Consider the following 18,562-nt stretch of genomic DNA (forward strand, 5'->3'; position numbering starts at 1 on the left):
GAGAGAGTTTCTGAGAACGTGGTAAATGTAATAGGTCTGTGTGGCAGGGTTTGTCAGCTATGAGGGGATGTGATGGAAGTTTGGAGGCGGTTGTACAAGTGATGGATACTGGTAGTCCAAAATGGGAGTAAGTGGTGAATAGGATGTAGGGTCTTTTGAGGTGGCATTGTGCATGGTGCTCTTCTTTCAGGTGGGCAAGAGTTTCAGTGTGAGAGTGGGATACAGGAATTTGTGACTGCAGAGCAGGAGAACTTTACAAATGGATACGAGATAATTGCAAGGTGGTTTGGGCCTAATTTAAAAGGGTTTGCAGGACTAGGCTGATGAGGGCTAAGGAACGGCAGAAACTGGACAGATGGAGGTCATTGTGGAAGAATGGGCTGCAGCCGGAGATGGGTAATTTGATGTTAAGGCCATTTCGGGGATTTCATGAACCAGCCAACAATGCAGGAACAGTATGTGGGACTGGTTTCTGGCTAGGGATAAGGAAGCTTTTCTGTATTGGTACAGATGGGAGGAGCAAGGATCCTTGATGGAGGTTAAAAATACATATATTACATAAAAATACTTGCAGGGGGGGGGGGGGGGGAGGGGGTGCAAAATACAGGTGAGGTACGGGGAAACAAGGTGAAACTTGGGGGAGTAGGGTCAATAGTGAAAGGTGAAAATGAACTGAAATCGATGTGAAAACACGATGAGGTCAAAGAGAAAAGTGACTAAAAATATAATAATGTGGGATGCAGGTGAATATGCAAGTGAAAATGATTAAGAGCAACATTTAGCCCACCAAAAAGAAAGTAGCTATTAGCTTACATTCTTCTATACGTCAGTTAGAAGAAGTGCCAAATACTGCAGCATACAGTTTTTAAATAACCAATTATGTACATAAGAATTAAAATTATCGCCCATGCCAAGAAATTGGTAGAATTAAAACAGTGAGTGAGGGATGAGTATATGTGATCCTCACCTTGCGGAATATGACCAGAAGTACATGCGTAATGTTCTGTAAATTGATGGATATGTCTTCTGTATCACTGGAAGAAAAATATTGATAAAGAGCCACTAAGAGCAATGGTTTTTCATGTCATAAAAATAACTACTCTGCTTTGCAGAAGATGAATGAAAATGTACAGAATTCCCTGCAATTGTCATCTGCTGCATAAGGTAACTACAAAGAGAATTATCAACGCACAGTTCTGTGAATAGTTCAGTGACAGGAAAGCTAAGGTAGACTGGGGTGTACTGAAAGTAGATGAAACACACACTGTTGAAAATATCCACATTGTCTAATTTAAAGGAATTTCTATGCTCTGCACTACCATGTCTGCATTGCAAAGCAATGAGATTTACAACCACAGAGAGGCTGAGAATGTGGGAGGAAAGCCCCCAACCCCCTCCTCCCAACGTTCCATGGTTTACCGAAGCACCCCTCACTGCAGCTGAGGCTACTAATTACCTGTTCTGACCACAGTAGGCTGTGACTAGGCCATTTTCTGCAACATATATTCTTTCTTCCTGGATTAGACTAGTCTAAAACTTTATGTAGGAGAAGTCTTGTCAGTTTTGGAAAGTTGGTGAGTGGTACTGATAGATTTGAAGCTGTGAAGATGGGCCATTAGGTGTGCACAAACAGCTTAGGCCGCAAGAGCATTCGCAACTAATGACTAGATTGCTGATTCATTTACTAGTCTCACATACAGTTTTAATCTGCCAGGATGTTCCACACCTTTTGCACAGTTACCATTATGTAAAAATGAGACAAATTTGGGCATTTACTTATGGTTTTCACCAATATTTCTTCCGTGTTGTGCACCACCTACAAATAGAATAAGCAAAAGGGGGTGGGGCATGATTAGGGTTCACTATGTACTCTCCGTTACAATCCATTTGAGGACATGCACACACATAAAAAAATTCAAAGATGACTTTTGTTTTTCTTCATATACAGTCTTGCACTTGCTGTGGTGGGTGGCATAGCATGCACTTGTTTATCTTAACTGTGAGGTGATTTATGTGGAGCTGCATATCTAGCTACAAACAAATAAATCTGTAAAGTAAGTCTGTATCATGGCACTTCCCTACACTGATTTTCATTGTCTTGTCCTTTTTTTGTGGAGGTTTTCTGTTGCTAGAAGTTTGACCATGCTTGAAAGAGGATTCTTTATTCATGTGAATGAGACTTCCCAAAACATACAATGGCCTTGTGTTATCCTTACAATTTGTCATTTATTGATCTGTTTTTTACTACATGCTTGCACTTAATGTTTTTGGTTCCACAGCTTGTAACACATGGGTGCAAACTTTGACTCTTACAACTTTCAGGTTGCAACCCATATTTGTAGTACTCTACTTCCAGTTTTGCACAAATGTGCATGTATTCCCAATAATCACTTAACACTGGGCAGGAGTTTATTAGCTGTACAGATAAATATTCTCTTTTTGTAGTACAGCTGTGAAAACTCCAGTTAAACATGTTCCCATAAATGTCCAGAATATGTAATGCTGAGGTACCCATAAGTTCTGTTTTCAGCCATGCAGTGTGAATCACAGTTAAGTTCATGTACACTTCATTTTAAAATTGATTGGAGGGGGGCCAATTTACAAGGTGTAATTTAACGACTGTGCAAAGGAAATGATAAATATTGAACTGTACTTTTGCTATTAACATTTTACTGTTTATCTTAGAGCAATGTAGATACCATCCTGTTCCAAGTAGTCCTTTTCTCTGGCAACTTACCATTTTTATTGTTTCTTTAGTTGTTACAATGCTTCCTCAGATGCATTATTTGGGGTAGCTCAAACTTCTTACATCGAGGTGTCCGAGGGTTATCATTAGATATTAATTTTTTTAATCTCTTTTGAAACTGATATTATTTTAGCATTATGCAAATAGCTGAAATACCAAGAACCAAAACAAAACTTTTAACATTGCTGGGTTTCAGAATCACAATTGAATCAAAATGTTATCGAGTTTCTGATGTGTTAATCTAGATTTATTTTCACACAGTTGTTTAAAGCATTATTTTGAACAATGTGTCACACTCAAGAAAAGTTCTTTGTTGCTGTATCCATATTTATTATAAATAGTTTCTTTTCCAATCCCTGTGTGTTTCACAATGTATTTTTTTGTTTTAAGGTAACGGGTCCAGATCCACCTCATCCAGTGACTAGCTTCGCACACTTCGGATTTGATGAAGCTCTGATGAAATCAGTTCGAAAGTCTGAATATACTCAGCCGACACCCATTCAGGCCCAGGCAGTTCCTGCCGCATTGGCAGGGAGGGACATAATAGGGATAGCCAAAACAGGGTCTGGAAAAACTGCCGCCTTTGTCTGGCCCATGCTGGTACATGTTGCCGACCAGCGTGAGCTGTCACCAGGTGAAGGCCCCGTGGGACTTATTTTGGCACCCACAAGAGAACTTTCACAACAAATATATGCCGAAGCCAAACGTTTTGGGAAGGTGTATGGCTTGCGTGTCGTTTGCTGTTATGGTGGAGGCTCTAAGTGGGAACAGTCAAAAGCCCTAGAGGAAGGAGCTGAAATTGTGGTTGCAACACCAGGTCGTATGATCGACATGGTCAAGATGAAAGCCACAAATCTCCAAAGAGTCACGTTTCTTGTGCTCGACGAGGCTGATCGCATGTTTGATATGGGATTTGAGCCACAGGTGCGGTCAATCTGTAACCACGTGCGACCCGATAGACAGACACTGCTTTTCAGTGCTACTTTCAAGAAGAAAGTTGAGAGATTGGCAAGGGATGTTCTCACTGATCCAATACGGATTGTGCAGGTGCGTATATATGGTTCATAATATACTTTCTAATAGTGTGAGCTATGTTTGCAGGTCTTTGTACAAGGGCGAGTCACTAAATAATCTGTGCTGTCACTTTTTAGAAACACACTGACATAAAATTTAAAATGGTATGCAGTTTTCTGACATTTCAGACTTATCTGTTGTCTTATCCCCTTATAATTATTCTCTGTTGGTGAACAGTTTTTACTGCCAGATCTAAAATTCTGAAGTAGTCTGTATGTTTTTAGCTACCTTTGAAATTAATGTAACTACTAAAACATTTAGTAGAGTTGAGCTGCTACATCTTACAATACAAAACACCATTTCTGTAGAGGAATGTTTACTTATAAGTTATTTTAGCTAATACATTCTAATTTGTTAAGACACACATACACACACACACACACACACACACACACACACACTTGAATAAATGTTTGACTGTGATAGCAGAGAACACAAGCCATGTTGGGTATGTTCACATATTATTTATCATTACAAGAGCAAACGTGTATCAGAAGCATGGCATTGCTGAATGGAATTCTCTTATTTTGATAGACAAACGTGGTTCTGGAAAGGTTTTAGTATTTTTCTTTGCCTAGTTTGATTCAAAACTGATTGAGACCTCATTTTAATGTTTGTGTTTTTGATAATCTTATTTTTGTGGAGAAGCTTCACCTTAAATCTTCTGAGAAATCAGTTAGGCTTAAGTTAATGTATTTCAGTGCAGTAATCCTGTCTGAAATGGCACTTCAAATACCAGTGTTTTCAATTAATTGCATACTTAAATGGTTGAGGTTATGCTAATTATGACACATCTGATTTCAAATCTTGAAACTAGTTATCCATTACCCTCCTTAAACATTCATTTCGACCAAAAACAATAAAAATATTTTGAGATAATAAAGGCTTAGATTTTTTGAGCCCAATCTGCCCAACCTCTGCCTGTAAGTGCGGCTGTTGGTTTCACATCATAACTTCGAAGCCTAGGCTCCTCCATTCTGCTTGCTCTTAAAATTAATTTTCGGGTTATACTTGAAACAAACCAAATACTTGTAGAAAATGCGGAGTTAATATATACCCATTAACATCATTCATAATTATTTACCTTTGTTCATGTAATCTGCTACAAAAAACTATTATTTATTGGCATACAAGGACTATTCTAACTTTCTCAGCTCAACACAGAAATGTCGTAAATGTGCTAAAAATACTTTTAGCTTTGTGGAGTGGTTCTCTTGAGATAGTGCATTATGAAGCTTCAGGGATCTACTCATAGGGTCTTGTTTAAGTTACATGACCTCACTGATATTGCAAAGATATTCACGAGATGTATCTACCAGATTATACACAATGCTTTTTGGTTTGACAAAGCTATCAGCTCGATCGATGCTACATCTGTTAACCATTCACCAAAAGAAACTCATGCACATAGACACTGCTTAGTATTTTTTGGACTTGTCTAATCAGAATGCCCGTGAGCTTTCCTAATGTTCCGTAATAGTAGATGGCCTCCTCATCACAAACTAGAGAAAGAGTAGCAGTGAAAACACTGATTGACAATAGACAAAAGTGCGTTAAAGAAGGTGAACGAGATTCATTTTGCAGTAAAAGTGATGACTATTTTCATGATTTGGTGTTGACAAACTACCTCTTCAAGGGCAGAGCACCATCAAAAAGTGTTGCACTTTACTACTGAACAAACTCAAGCTGAAAAAATATCTTAATTTCTATATCCTGTAAAGAAGAAAATTCTCTTCCATCTTAGTAAAATGGCCTCTGACCATTGATGCAAAACTACATTACCTTCACTTCACTCTTCCACATATTTTTTATTAACTTGGTGTATTTGCTTCTGTTGTGGCACACAAGACAAATGAACACCAGTTTTTATAATCTGTTTAATAGTAGACTACAACACATGATGGCACAATTTACAATAATATGAAACTGCCTGGTGGTGATACAAGGTCATTAGTGAAACAACGTCCAAATCGTGAGTGCTGCACTATAAGCAATGCTTGACAGCAGGGCACAGACTGAAACTGAGAGGCTCACATTGTCCTAGATATAGACAAGTGTAGGCATTACTGATGCTGGTGGCACTAGTTTTAGTCTGCGCATGCAGACTGAGTTGTAGAGTCACACTGGAGCCTGATGAAGGAGCCTCCAGTGTCTGTCTATCCCCGCATCTGCAGTGGGTGAGCCTTAGTTCAGTGCATTTAGTAATATCTGTGGTATGCTGGCACAGCCATTTGCGCATGCGGGTGGCTCAGCGTATGAATCTGGAGCGGGGCTGCCAGCAAAAGGTAGTGGTAACAGTAAGTTTATCACATCCGTCTCCTGCTGGGGTGGCGGGGGGTGAGGGTGACAACCCTTCTACACCTGGCCCCACACCTTGCAGAGAGAGAGGTGTGTGACCACCATCTCTTCTACAGCCTCCCGCCCTCCACCTCCGGTGACTTGCACCTCCAGGAGCCCTCGGTCTGCGGGCACTCAGATGTGAGGCTGAAAGTGGCCCTGTCGTCATTGATTGCGGTGGGTGGAAACTTTGGTGAGGCAGTGGACACTGGAAGTGACACAATGACGACATCTGGGCTCAGTGTGGTGGCCACTCCACAGAGGTTCGTTCGGCAATTAGAACATCAAATGAAGAAGTATGTTCAAGACACACGACATTTTGTGTTCATACTGGGCGACACTGTTTGGTGACAAGAGCCCTCTGGAGCTCTTACATGGACTTCAACCTTGTTCTCTCCTGCATTTACTGCTGCCCATATCCAGACCCACAGTTCCTCCCTCCTCTCCGAAGTTCTGGCCTGGCAGGCATGTGTGGGCCCGAGGGTCTTCATTCAGACAAGTTAGACACAGCTTCAAAATGACCCGTTATCTATGTGACGATCATGAGTTTGGTGAACTCTGTTACCCATGTGTCTTGCAGACTTACATTGACTTCACAGCCCTTCAATTTTGTTCTTTGGCCTTCAGACACAACTTTTGTCAGGTAAATCATTGAAGTTCATGGGAGGACTATCCCCTTAAATCAACAAAAAATATATGTTACTTCAAATGAAAAGGAAAAAGAATTACAAATCCTCATGGAATGTGAGCTATGAAGGGCATGAAATTTGAAAATCCTGTGTAAAATCTAGTATTTTCCTGTCAGCCAATCATAATTTCAGCAGTGTGTGTTGTTGTTGTTGTTGTGGTTGTTGTTGTTTTTTTTGTCCATTTCATAATAATGTTATATGAAGCTTTTGTGTGGAATAATAATAGCTAAGTTTAATCAGAAATGAAACATGGAGGAAGTAGTAATATGTAATTTTTTTGGGGTTAATGAAAAAATCTTCAAATGAACTGTATTGGCAGTGATTGCATTTAATTTTCTTTTGTCACATGCAGGGAGATGTCGGTGAAGCAAACGCAGATGTTACCCAGGTAGTGAAAGTATTGCCCCCTGGAGCTGCGAAGTGGAACTGGCTTTTGAGGTCACTTGTTGAATTTCTGTCATCAGGAAGTGTCCTTATATTTGTCACAAAGAAGGTAAGAGAGTGTTCTTATCATCATCCTATGTTTGTCGTATTATAGGGTATCCATAAAAGACTGTCACAGTTATAAATTTTAACAGCATAGTAGAGTGTTGGTTCAGGGTCACAATTAAAGAGTAACTCAGTTTTAGCTAAGCACATGTGTGAGTACTGCTTTGTTGTTGTTTTCCCACTTGCGGCACCATGTACACAAAGTTGTGATTCCTATGCGTAAAGCATTTTGTGTTCTGCAGATTTCTGAGAGTAATCTGTAATGTCAGTTCATCATGCATTTTGTTTAAAGTTTTTGTGATCCCCTATGGGCCAAAGACATCTGCCGATGGTATAATCAGTTTGAAATGACTGGATGTGTGTGTGAACAGAAAAGCACATTATTTTGATTGAAGAAGCTGTTGACAGTGTCAGAGGATCTCGCCTTCGTAGTCCTATGAAGTCTGTTCGGAGAGCAGTTCTTGAACTTCAGATGCCAAAGATTACAGTATGGACAGTTTTAAGGAAACATTTACACATGTGTCCGTACCGGTTACAGTTAGTGTGTGCTTTAAAGCCAGTTGACTATGGTGTATGTTATAAATTTGTAGGTGAAGTGTCACAGTGGAAGATGACACTCTTGATCATGTGGTGTTCAGTGACAAGGCAACTTTTCATCTAAGTGGGAAGGGTCTCCCCATTTGCATCTCTTTGTATAAGAGTGGTTGAATGACAAAGTTGCTGACCTTTGGATTGATTGTAACCTTCAGTACAACAGAACTCATTTCTGCTAGCCTTCACATTCATCTGACCTCACTTCATACAATTTTTTACTTTGCAGCTTCATAAAAGATTATGTCTACATTTTGCCACTACCTATGGATTTCCCAAAGTTGAGACACAGAATTGCAGGGGCTATTGCTTTCATTACCCTGGGCTTCTTAACCAGAGTGTGGGAAGGACTGGATTTTAGGTTGGGTGTGTGTTGTTTAACTTAAGGTGCACATATTGAACATTTGTAAGAAAAATGACATTAATTTGCCTTCAATTTAACATATGATTTGTTGTCAATAGTGAAATTAAGCTGTTATAATATACCATTGAATCTAGGACATTCTTTTATGGACTCCCCTTATTTTACATTTGTAAAAGTGTGAAAATACTTTGTGCAGTCTACCTACAATAATCTACAATACATTATACCTGGGAACAAACTGAAGAAGAATGAGGATGTGTATCTCTGAAACCAGTGTGCATGGCTAGAAAGGGGAACTTATAAAATTTTGTTTAAAGCAGAACCTATAAAGTTTTGTTTGTAGGTAACTCTAGTGTATCACATGTGCATTATTATGATTATGAGGTATGTAGCTGTTCACTTCATTCTAGTTGAGGTAAGCAGAGTGAAAATACTTTTTACCCAAGAGAGGCTGCAGTGCATATTGCTGCTGGCTGCAATGAAATCAGTCTTGTGCATTCAGCATTGTTTTCAGACTACTTGTGGTAGAGCAGTGTTTCATTGTTTAACACACAGTGTTCCATAAGCCCTGTCATAATGGGGAGCCTTCAGTGACATTGAAAAAGTCAAATTACTGATTAACTGCCAGAAGTGGTTGCTACAGGCTACTTCAGTAAAATGCAGTTACAACTAATGCTAATACACTCACACTGTTTATTTCTAGATTATTTTATTATTGTATTAAGAACAATCTGGGAAGGATAGATTGCTACTCACCACATAGAGGAGGTGCTGAGTCACAGACAGGCACAATGAAAATGCCTGCTATGCATTTAAGCTTTTGGACAAAAGCTTAAATACGTAGCAGTCTTTTTCATTGTGCCTGTCTGCAACTCAATGCCTCCACTATATGGTCAATAGCAGTCTACTTTCATATTGTTGTTATTCTGTCATTATATTAGGCTAGAATAACAATAATATGAAAAGGATAGGTTTCTACTCACCACATAGAGGAGGCATTGAGTTGCAGGTAGAACAATGCAAAGACTTCTAAAATTTTAGCTTTTGGATGAAAGAGTCCTTCTTCAGAAGGAGGAAAACACGCGCACTCATACAAGCATGACTCACAGGTGCTTAACTACTGTCTGTGAATGCTCAGGCCCGGGCTGCAGGAGATGTGTGGTGTAGCCACATGGTTTGAGGCGCCTTGTCATCCCCATTGGAGGTTTGAGTCCTCCCTTGGGCATGGATGTGTGTGTTGTCCATAGCGTAAGTTAGTTTAAGTTAGATTAAGTAGTGTGTAGGCTTAGGGACCGATGACCTTAGCAGTTTGGTTCCATAAGACCTTACCACAAATTTCCAATTTTCCGGACTGCAGGCTGCACCTGCATCTGTTATGAGCAGCAATCCAGAGTAGCTGTTGGGAATAACGGTGTGGGCTGCCTGCCAAGTTAATTTAGGAAAACCTTGCTGTTTTTTAGTTTGAAAATTTCTTGTTGCTGTGAAATCAAACTGTCATGAAACTACACATTTGACATTATTATGACATCTAATATTGCTGAGGCATTGTGAAAAGACAATATATCACTTTTTGTCGCTGCTTACTATCAAAAGTAACATACATTGTTACCAGCAATTTTGACAAACAAGAGGGCTTAAATCATTATTGAGAAATATTCGCATCTTCAGTCACCGAGAAAGACACCGATCCTACACAGACATAGTTTTTAATGAGCCGAAAGAAGTCAGCAGAATGATAACATAACGAAGGCTGTTGTTTATGAAGTTTTATAGCTGTTACTCTGCCTGATGATCACCCATGTTGTGGAAGCATTTTGCTGAGCTTTGGTTGCAATGTTCTGGGACTATTTTCCATATGATAGCCTCTTTGCACAAGGACACTTTTCAGGCTGTCATTGTGGTCTTCAGTCCGAACACTGATTTGATGCAGTTTTTTATGCTGCCCTATCCTGTGCAAGTCTCTTCATCTTCAAATAACTACTGCATCCTACATCCATTTGAACCTGCTTGCTGTATTTACCTTTTGGTCTCCCTCTGCAGTTCTCACTGCCCCACTCCCCCTACGATGACCCCTTTAGGTCTCAGAATGTATCTGAGTCTAATTGTCATATGACAGTCTCTTCACAGAAGGCCACATTCCATGCTGTTATGGTCATCAGTCTGGACACAGATTTGTTGCACTTCTTTATGAACACTAATTTTTTGCAGCTCTTTATGCTCTTTTATCATGTGCAAACCTCTTTATCTATGAATAACTACTGTGCTGTACTTTCTGTGTTCTTCCTTTTGTTCAAAAAAGAGCTCCATGTTTTGTATTATCGCGAAATAGGGGAAAGAGTGTAACTGACATGATACAGGATTTCGGGTGGACATCATTAAAACAAATATGTTTTTCATTGCAGTGGAATCTTTCCATGAAATTTCAATCAACAAATTTCTCCTCTGAATGCAAAAATTTCTCATGCTGACCTACATAAGGGGAGAAATGATCATCATAATAAAATATGGGAAATCAGAGCTCGCACAGCAAGATACAGGTGTTCCTTTTTTTCTGCACGCCGTTTGAGATTGTAATAATAGAGAATTATTGTGAATGTGGTTTGATGAACCCTTTGCGAGGCATTTAAGTGTGATTTGCTGAGTATCCATGTAGAAGTTGATGTAGATGTCTCCTACAATTTTCACCTCCCGCACTGCCCTCCAGTTCTAAATTGATGACTCCTTGATGTCTCTGAATGTGTCTTACCAACTGATCCCTTCTTTTAGTCAAGCTGTGCCACAAATTTCTTTTCTTCATAGTTCTGTTCAGTTCATCCTTATTAGTTACATGATGTACCCACTGATATTCAGCATTCTTCTGTAGCTCTATATTTCAAAACCTTTTATTCTCTTCTTGTCTGAATGATTTATTACCTACATTTCACTTCCATATAAGGCTACTCTCCAGCAACTGCTGCGCAAAGTGGCCACTTGTTTTTAGGTATCATGTGACGGATTGTGCAGCCCCTCCTGCCATAGGTTTAAGTCCTGGGTGTATGTGTATAGTTCAAGTAGTGTGCAAGTCTAGGGACCGATGGCCTAAGCAATTTGGTCCCTTAGGAATTCACACACACATCCAACAAGCACCTTCAGAAAAACTTTCTGGCACTTAAATCTATTTTTGATGTTAACAAATTTGCTTGCTTCAGAACCGCTTTTCTTACCATTGCCAGTATACATTTTGTATCGTCTCTACTTCGGCTATCATCAGTTATTTTGCTGCCTGTTCATTCCTTAATCTAATTCCCTTAGCAGCACCTGATTTAATTCAACTACATTCTGTTACCCTTGTTTTGCTTTTCTTAATTTTCATCTTATATCCTCCTTTTAAGACAATGTAAATTCCATTCAACTGCTTTTCCAAGTTCTTTACTGTTTCTGGCAGAATTACATCATCATCGGCAAACCTCATAGTTTTTATTTCTTCTCTCTGGACTTCGATTCCTATTCCAAATTTTTTGTAACTGCTTGTGCAATATACAGATTGAATAACACCAGGGATAGACTACAACTCTCTCTCATTCCCTTCTCAACCACAGCTTCCCTTTCAAACCCTCAATTCTTATAACTGCCATCCAATTTCCATGCAAGTTGTAAATTATCTTTCACTTCCTGTATTTTCACCCCTGCTACCTTCAGAATTTCAGAGTTTGTTCCAGTCAACATTGTCCAAAGATTTTGTTAAGACTGCAAATAGTATAAATGTAAGTTTGCCTTTCTTAACCTTTTAACTGCTGTGGACAAGTTAACTCATCATGCCCTGCCAGTCTGCAGGTGCTGAGGACATGGTTAACCATGGCCCTTGTGTTTTTCTGAAGTACTGTTGACATGTTTATGCATCCCATCGCACTGATCTCTCACTGGTGTGGACGAGTTCCTTCCATATCTTGGTAAATAAAAAACGTTTTTGCGTATTAATCATACGGCATACATATATCTTCTCAGGCTATCATTTGGAAAACCTCATTTTGATATCTTGAACCATTTACGAAATCTGACAATTGTTACAACCGCACGATTCCCGATGCACAGGCACAGAAGTGGGCATGTCTCACCCATCTATCCACCGGATATAAAGACCAATAACTCAGGAACTAAAAGAGGTGTCGTTCTGCTCTCAATTTTAAATCAAATTTTGATATCTTATGTACATTTCATGCATGGTGATGTATGAGCTACAGTCAACCATAGCGAGGTTTATGCAATGCATTTTTACCTCTACAAAATTTTTGTGCAATATTTTACTTTATTTTATGCAGCACAGTAACTGTGATGTATAAAGAAAAGAAATTCAGTCCTTTATTGGCCAGTGACATCTGTCCGTAACGTGTGCAAAAATCAAATTTTTCCACAGAATAGTTTTCTTAAAATTGGATGATAAGTATTTCATAGCAGCCGGCACAGAATGTGAAAGTCAGCTGGATGTTGTTGTTGTTGTTGTTGTGGTCTTCAGTCCTGGTACTGGTTTGATGCAGCTCTCCATGCTACTCTTATCCTGTGCTAGCTTCTTCATTTCCCAGTACCTACTGCAGCCTACATCCTTCTGAATCTGCTTATGTATTCATCTCTTGGTCACCCTCTACGATTTTTACCCTCCACACTGCCCTCCAATGCTAAATTTGTGATCCCCTGATGCCTCAGAACATGTCCTACCAACCGGTCCCTTCTTCTTGTCGAGTTGTGCCACAAACTCCTCTTCTCCCCAATTCTATTCAATACCTACTCATTAGTTAAGTGATCTACCCATCTAATCTTCAGCATTCTTCTGTAGCACCACATTTCGAAAGCTTCTATTCTCTTCTTGTCTAAACTATTTATCGTCCATATTTCACTTCCATACATGGCTACACTCCATACAAATACTTTCAGAAACGACTTCCTGACACTTAAATCTATACTTGATGTTAACAAATTTCTCTTCTTCAGAAACGATTTCCTTGCCATTGTCGGTCTACATTTTATATCCTCTCTACTTCAGCCATCATCAGTTATTTTGCTCCCCAGATAGCAAAACTCCTTTACTACTTTAAGTGTCTCATTTCCTAATCTAATTCCCTCAGCATCACCCGACTTAATTCGATTACATTCCATTATCCTCATTTTGCTTTTGTTGATGTTCATCTTATATCCTCCTTTCAAGACACTGTCCATTCCGTTCAACTGCTCTTCCAAGTCCTTTGCCCTCTCTGACAGAATTACAATGTCATCGGCGAACCTCAAAGTTTTTATTTCTTCTCCATGGATTGTAATACCTATTCCAAATTTTTCTTTTGTTTCCTTTACTGCTTGCTCAATATACAGATTGAATGACATTGGGGAGAGGCTACAACCCTGTCTCACTCCCTTCCCAACCACTGCTTCCCTTTCGTGCCCCTCGACTCTTATAACTGCCATCTGGTTTCTGTACAAATTGTAAATAGCCTTTCGCTCCCTGTAACTTACCCCTGCCACCTTTAGAATTTGAAAGAGAATATTCCAGTCAACATTGTCAAAAGCTTTCTCTAAGTCTACAAATGCTAGAAATGTAGGTTTGCCTTTCCTTAATCTTTCTTCTAAGCTAAGTCGTAAGGTCAGTATTGCCTCACGTGTTCCAACATTTCTACGGAATCCAAACTGATCTTCCTCGAGGATGGACTCTACCAGTTTTACCTTCGTCTGTAAAGAATTCGCGTTAGTATTTTGCAGCTGTGACTTATTAAACTGATAGTTCAGTAATATTCACATCTGTCAACACCTGCTTTCTTTTGGATTGGAATTTCTATGTTCTTCTTGAAGTCTGAGGGTATTTCGCCTGTCTCATACATCTTGCTCACCAGTTGGTAGAGTTTTGTCAGGACTGGCTCTCCCAAGGCCGTCAGTAGTTCCAATGGAATGTTGTCTACTCCGGGGGCCTTGTTTCGACTCATATCTTTCAGTGCTCTGTCAAACTCTTCACGCAGTATTGTATCTCCCATTTCATCTTCATCTACCTCCTCTTCCATTTCCATAATATTGTCCTCAAGTACATCGCCCTAGTATAGACCCTCTATATACTCCTTCCACCTTTCTGCTTTCCCTTCTTTGCTTAGAACTGGGTTTCCGTCTGAGCTCTTGATATTCATACAAGTGGGTCTCTTTTCTCCAAAGGTTTCTTTAATTTTCCTGTAGGCAGTATCTATCTTGCCCCTAGTGAGATAAGCCTCTACATCCTTACATCTGTCCGCTAGACACCCCTGCTGAGCCATTTTGCACTGCCTGTTGATCTCATTTTTGAGACGTTTGTATTCCGTTTTGCCTGCTTCTTTTACTGCATTTTTATACTTTCTCTTTCCATCAATTAAATTCAATATTTCTTCTGTGACCCACGGATTTCTAACAGCCCTAGTCTTCTTACCTACTTGATTCTCTGCTGCCTTCACTACTTCATCCCACAAAGCTACCCATTCTTCTCCTACTGTATTTCTTTCACCCATTCCTGTCAATAGTTCCCTTATGCTCTCCCTGAAACTCTGTACAACCTCTGGTTTAGTCAGTTTTTCCAGGTCCCATCTCCTTAAATTCCCACCTTTTTGCAGTTTCTTCAGTTTTAATCTACAGTTCATAACCAATAGATTGTGGTGAGAGTCCACATCTGCCCCTGGAAATGTCTTACAATTTGAAACCTGGTTCCTAAATCTCTGTCTTACCATTATATAATCTATCTGATACCTTCTAGTTACAGAAGAATGCTGAAGATTAGATGGGTAGATCACATAACTAATGAGGAAGTATTGAATAGGATTGGGGAGAAGAGAAGTTTGTGGCATAACTTGACCAGAAGAAGGGATCGGTTGGTAGGACATGTTCTGAGGCATCAAGGGATCACCAATTTAGTATTGGAGGGCAGCGTGGAGGGTAAAAATCGTAGAGGGAGACCAAGAGATGAATACACTAAGCAGATTCAGAAGGATGTAGGTTGCAGTAGGTACTGGGAGATGAAAAAGCTTGCACAGGATAGAGTAGCATGGAGAGCTGCATCAAACCAGTCTCAGGACTGAAGACCACAACAACAACAACAACCTTCTAGTATCTCCAGGATTCTTCCATGTATACAACCTTCTTTCATGATTCTTGAACCAAGTGTTAGCTATGATTAAGTTATGCTCTGTGCAAAACTCTACTGGGCGGCTTCTTCTTTCATTTCTTTCCCCCAATCCATATTCGCCTACTATGTTTCCTTCTCTCCCTTTTCCTACTCTTGAATTCCAGTCACCCATGACTATTAAATTTTCATCTCCCTTCACTACCTGAATAATTTCTTTTATCTCATCATACATTTCATCAATTTCTTCATCATCTGCAGAGCTAGTTGGCATATAGACTTGTACTACTGTAGTTGACATGGGCTTCGTGTCTATCTTGGCCACAATAATGCGTTCACTATGCTGCTTGTGGTAGCTTACCCACACTCGTATTTTTTTATTCATTATTAAACCTACTCCTGCATTGCCCCTATTTGGTTTTGTATTTATAACGCTGTATTCACCTGACCAAAAGTCTTGTTCCTCCTGCCACCGAACTTCACTCAGTCCCACTATATCTAACTTTAACCTATTCATTTCCCTTTTTGAATTTTCTAACCTACCTGCCCGATTAAGGGATCTGACATTCCACGCTCCGATCCGTAGAACGCCAGTTTTCTTTCTCCTGATAACGACATGCTCTTGAGTAGTCCCTGCCCGGAGATTCGAATGGGGGACTATTTTATCTCTGGAATATTTTACCCAAGAGGACGCCATCATCATTTAACCATACAGTAAAGCTGCATGCCCTCGAGAAAAATGACGGCTGTAGTTTCCCCTTGCTTTCAGCCGTTCGCAATACCAGCACAGCAAGGCCATTTTGGTTAGTGTTACAAGGCCAGATCAGTCAATCATCCAGACTGTTGCCCCTGCAACTACTGAAAAGGCTGCTGCCCCTCTTCAGGAACCACAAGTTTGTCTGGCCTCTCAACAGATACCCCTCCATTGTGGTTGCACCTGCGGTACGGCTATCTGTATCGCTGAGGCACGCAAGCCTCCCCACCAACGGCAAGGTCCATGGTTCATGGGGGGGTCAGCTGGATATAAAAATTAATAACCCAAGAACAAAATGAGATATTGTTTTTTTCTCAATTTTAAATAAAATTTCCATGTCTTATTTACATTTCTTAAGCAGCTAAGTATGAGATAAAATGAACCATATGCAAAGTTTACGTAATGCATTTTTGCCTCTACAACTCCTTAAAATTTCGTGCAATGTTTTAGTTAGTTTGATACAGCACAGTAACTATGACAAGTAATGAAAATAAATTCAATCCTTTATCGGGTGAAGATATCAGACGTTAAGATGTCCAAAAATCAAATTTTTTCACTGGATAGTTTTCTTAAGATCGAATTGTAAGCATTTCATAATGGCCAGAATGCTGTCTCTGAGCACAGGTAATAGCATTTGGCAAGCAGTACAGCGACAACAAAGCCACTCCTAGCATGGAATGCAGAGAGCATGTCTGTAGGTGCAAAAGGGTTGACGTGCCTTCGAAGAGAAGTCATAGTGCCAGTATTTTTCACATGTTCCTACATTTCTGCAGAATCCAAACTGATCCTCCCCGAGGTCAGCTATTACCAGCTTTTCCATTCTTCTGTAAAGGATTTATGCTATTATTTCGCAACCATGATTTATTTAACTGATAGTCTGGTAATATGCACACCTATCAGCACCTGTTTTCTTTGGAATTGTAATTATTACATTCTTCTTCAAGTCTGAGGATGTTTTGTTTGTCTCATACATGTTGCACATCAGGTGAAGTAGTTTTGTTACAGCTTGCTCATCCAAAGATATCAGAAGTTCTGGCGAAGTGTCGCCTACTCCGGGGAACTTTTTTCCACTTAGGTCTTTCAGTGCTCTGTCAAATTTTTCTCACAGTATCATATCTCCCATCTCATCTTCATCTCATTCTATAATATTGTCTTTAAGTCCTTTCCCTTGTACAGCCACTCTAGACACTCCTCCTACTTTTGAGTTTTCTCTTCTTTGTTTAGCACTGGTTTTCCATCTGAGCTCTTGATAGTCATTCAGCTACTTCTCTTTTCTACAAAGACCTCTTTAATTTTCTTGTAGATGGTATCTGTCTTTCCCTTAGTTATAACAGGGCCTTACACTTGTCCTCTAGCCATTCCTGCTTAGCCATTTTGCACTTTCAGTCAATCTAATTTTTGAGGTGGCTGTATTCCCTTTTGCCTGCTTCATTTGCTGCAAATTTATATTTTCTGCTTTCATCAATTAAATTCAATATCTCCGTTGATCTCCAATGGTTTCTACTAGGCCTTGTCTTTTTACTGATTTGATCCTCTGCTGTCTTCACTGTATCATATCTCAAAGTTTCGTGTTGGTCTTGTACTGTATTTCTTCCTCTGTTTCAGTCAGTTGTTGCGTAAAACTTTCTCTGAAACGCTCAACAACCTCTGTTCCTTTCACTTTAACCATGTTGCATCTCCTTGATTTCCTGGCTTTTTGCAACTTTTTCTGTTTAGTCTACAGCCATAATCAACAAATTATGGCCGGAGTCCACATCTGCCCCTGGAAATTTAAATTCTGGTTTCAAAATCTCTTTTCTACTGTTATGTAATCAATGTGAAACATTCTGGTGTCTCTGGGTCTCTCCCATGTGTACAACATTGTTTTATGATTCTTAATCTGAAGGTTAACAATGATTAAATTATACTGATATTCATACTTGGGCTCCGGATGGAACATAACGTCATACACAATATTTTGGTGGTCCACCTGGCTGCCATCTTCGTGTGCGTAAGCTGTTGCACTAACTCGCTGGAACTGAAATCAAAGTGCAGCGGCAGCTCCTTTATACACTGCCTGTAGATTCCACCCCACATGTGCCAACATGATTGCCCTCTAGCACAAACTACGACAGTGAACTGGTGGTGAAAACACACGGAAATGATAAATTGATATCAACCCTTGTTGACACCTATTGTTGATCAAAACGAAGATCATTGTTTTTTAATGTCAAACAAAACAGAGTTCCAACTCTTACTTAAAGGATACCCCTTATCTCTCTTCATGCATCCAGTTATCACCCATTGCACCAATGCGAAGGGGTTCTATGTACATTGGTAAAAATAGCTTATGCCTTCTCAGATGCAAATAATTTGACACAGGAAATGGATCATCTAAATGCAGCGTTGAAGCAGAATGGCTTCACCTACAATCATATCC

At 39.7% G+C, this 18,562-nt stretch overlaps 1 protein-coding gene across 2 annotated transcripts in view; it reads left to right on the forward strand.

Annotated features, from left to right (window-relative positions):
• LOC124606698 (ATP-dependent RNA helicase DDX42) overlaps nt 1-18,562 on the forward strand; it is a 76,728-nt gene that overhangs the window by 21,533 nt on the left and 36,633 nt on the right. For both annotated transcript variants that reach the window (XM_047138724.1, XM_047138723.1), the window contains exons 5-6: nt 3,137-3,793; nt 7,199-7,339. In XM_047138724.1, the coding sequence (XP_046994680.1) occupies nt 3,137-3,793; nt 7,199-7,339 (798 nt within the window). The remainder of the gene's footprint in view (nt 1-3,136; nt 3,794-7,198; nt 7,340-18,562) is intronic.

This window comes from Schistocerca americana, chromosome 3 (assembly GCF_021461395.2).
Source record: "Schistocerca americana isolate TAMUIC-IGC-003095 chromosome 3, iqSchAmer2.1, whole genome shotgun sequence".
In the NCBI taxonomy this organism is placed as follows: Eukaryota; Metazoa; Arthropoda; class Insecta; order Orthoptera; family Acrididae; genus Schistocerca; species Schistocerca americana.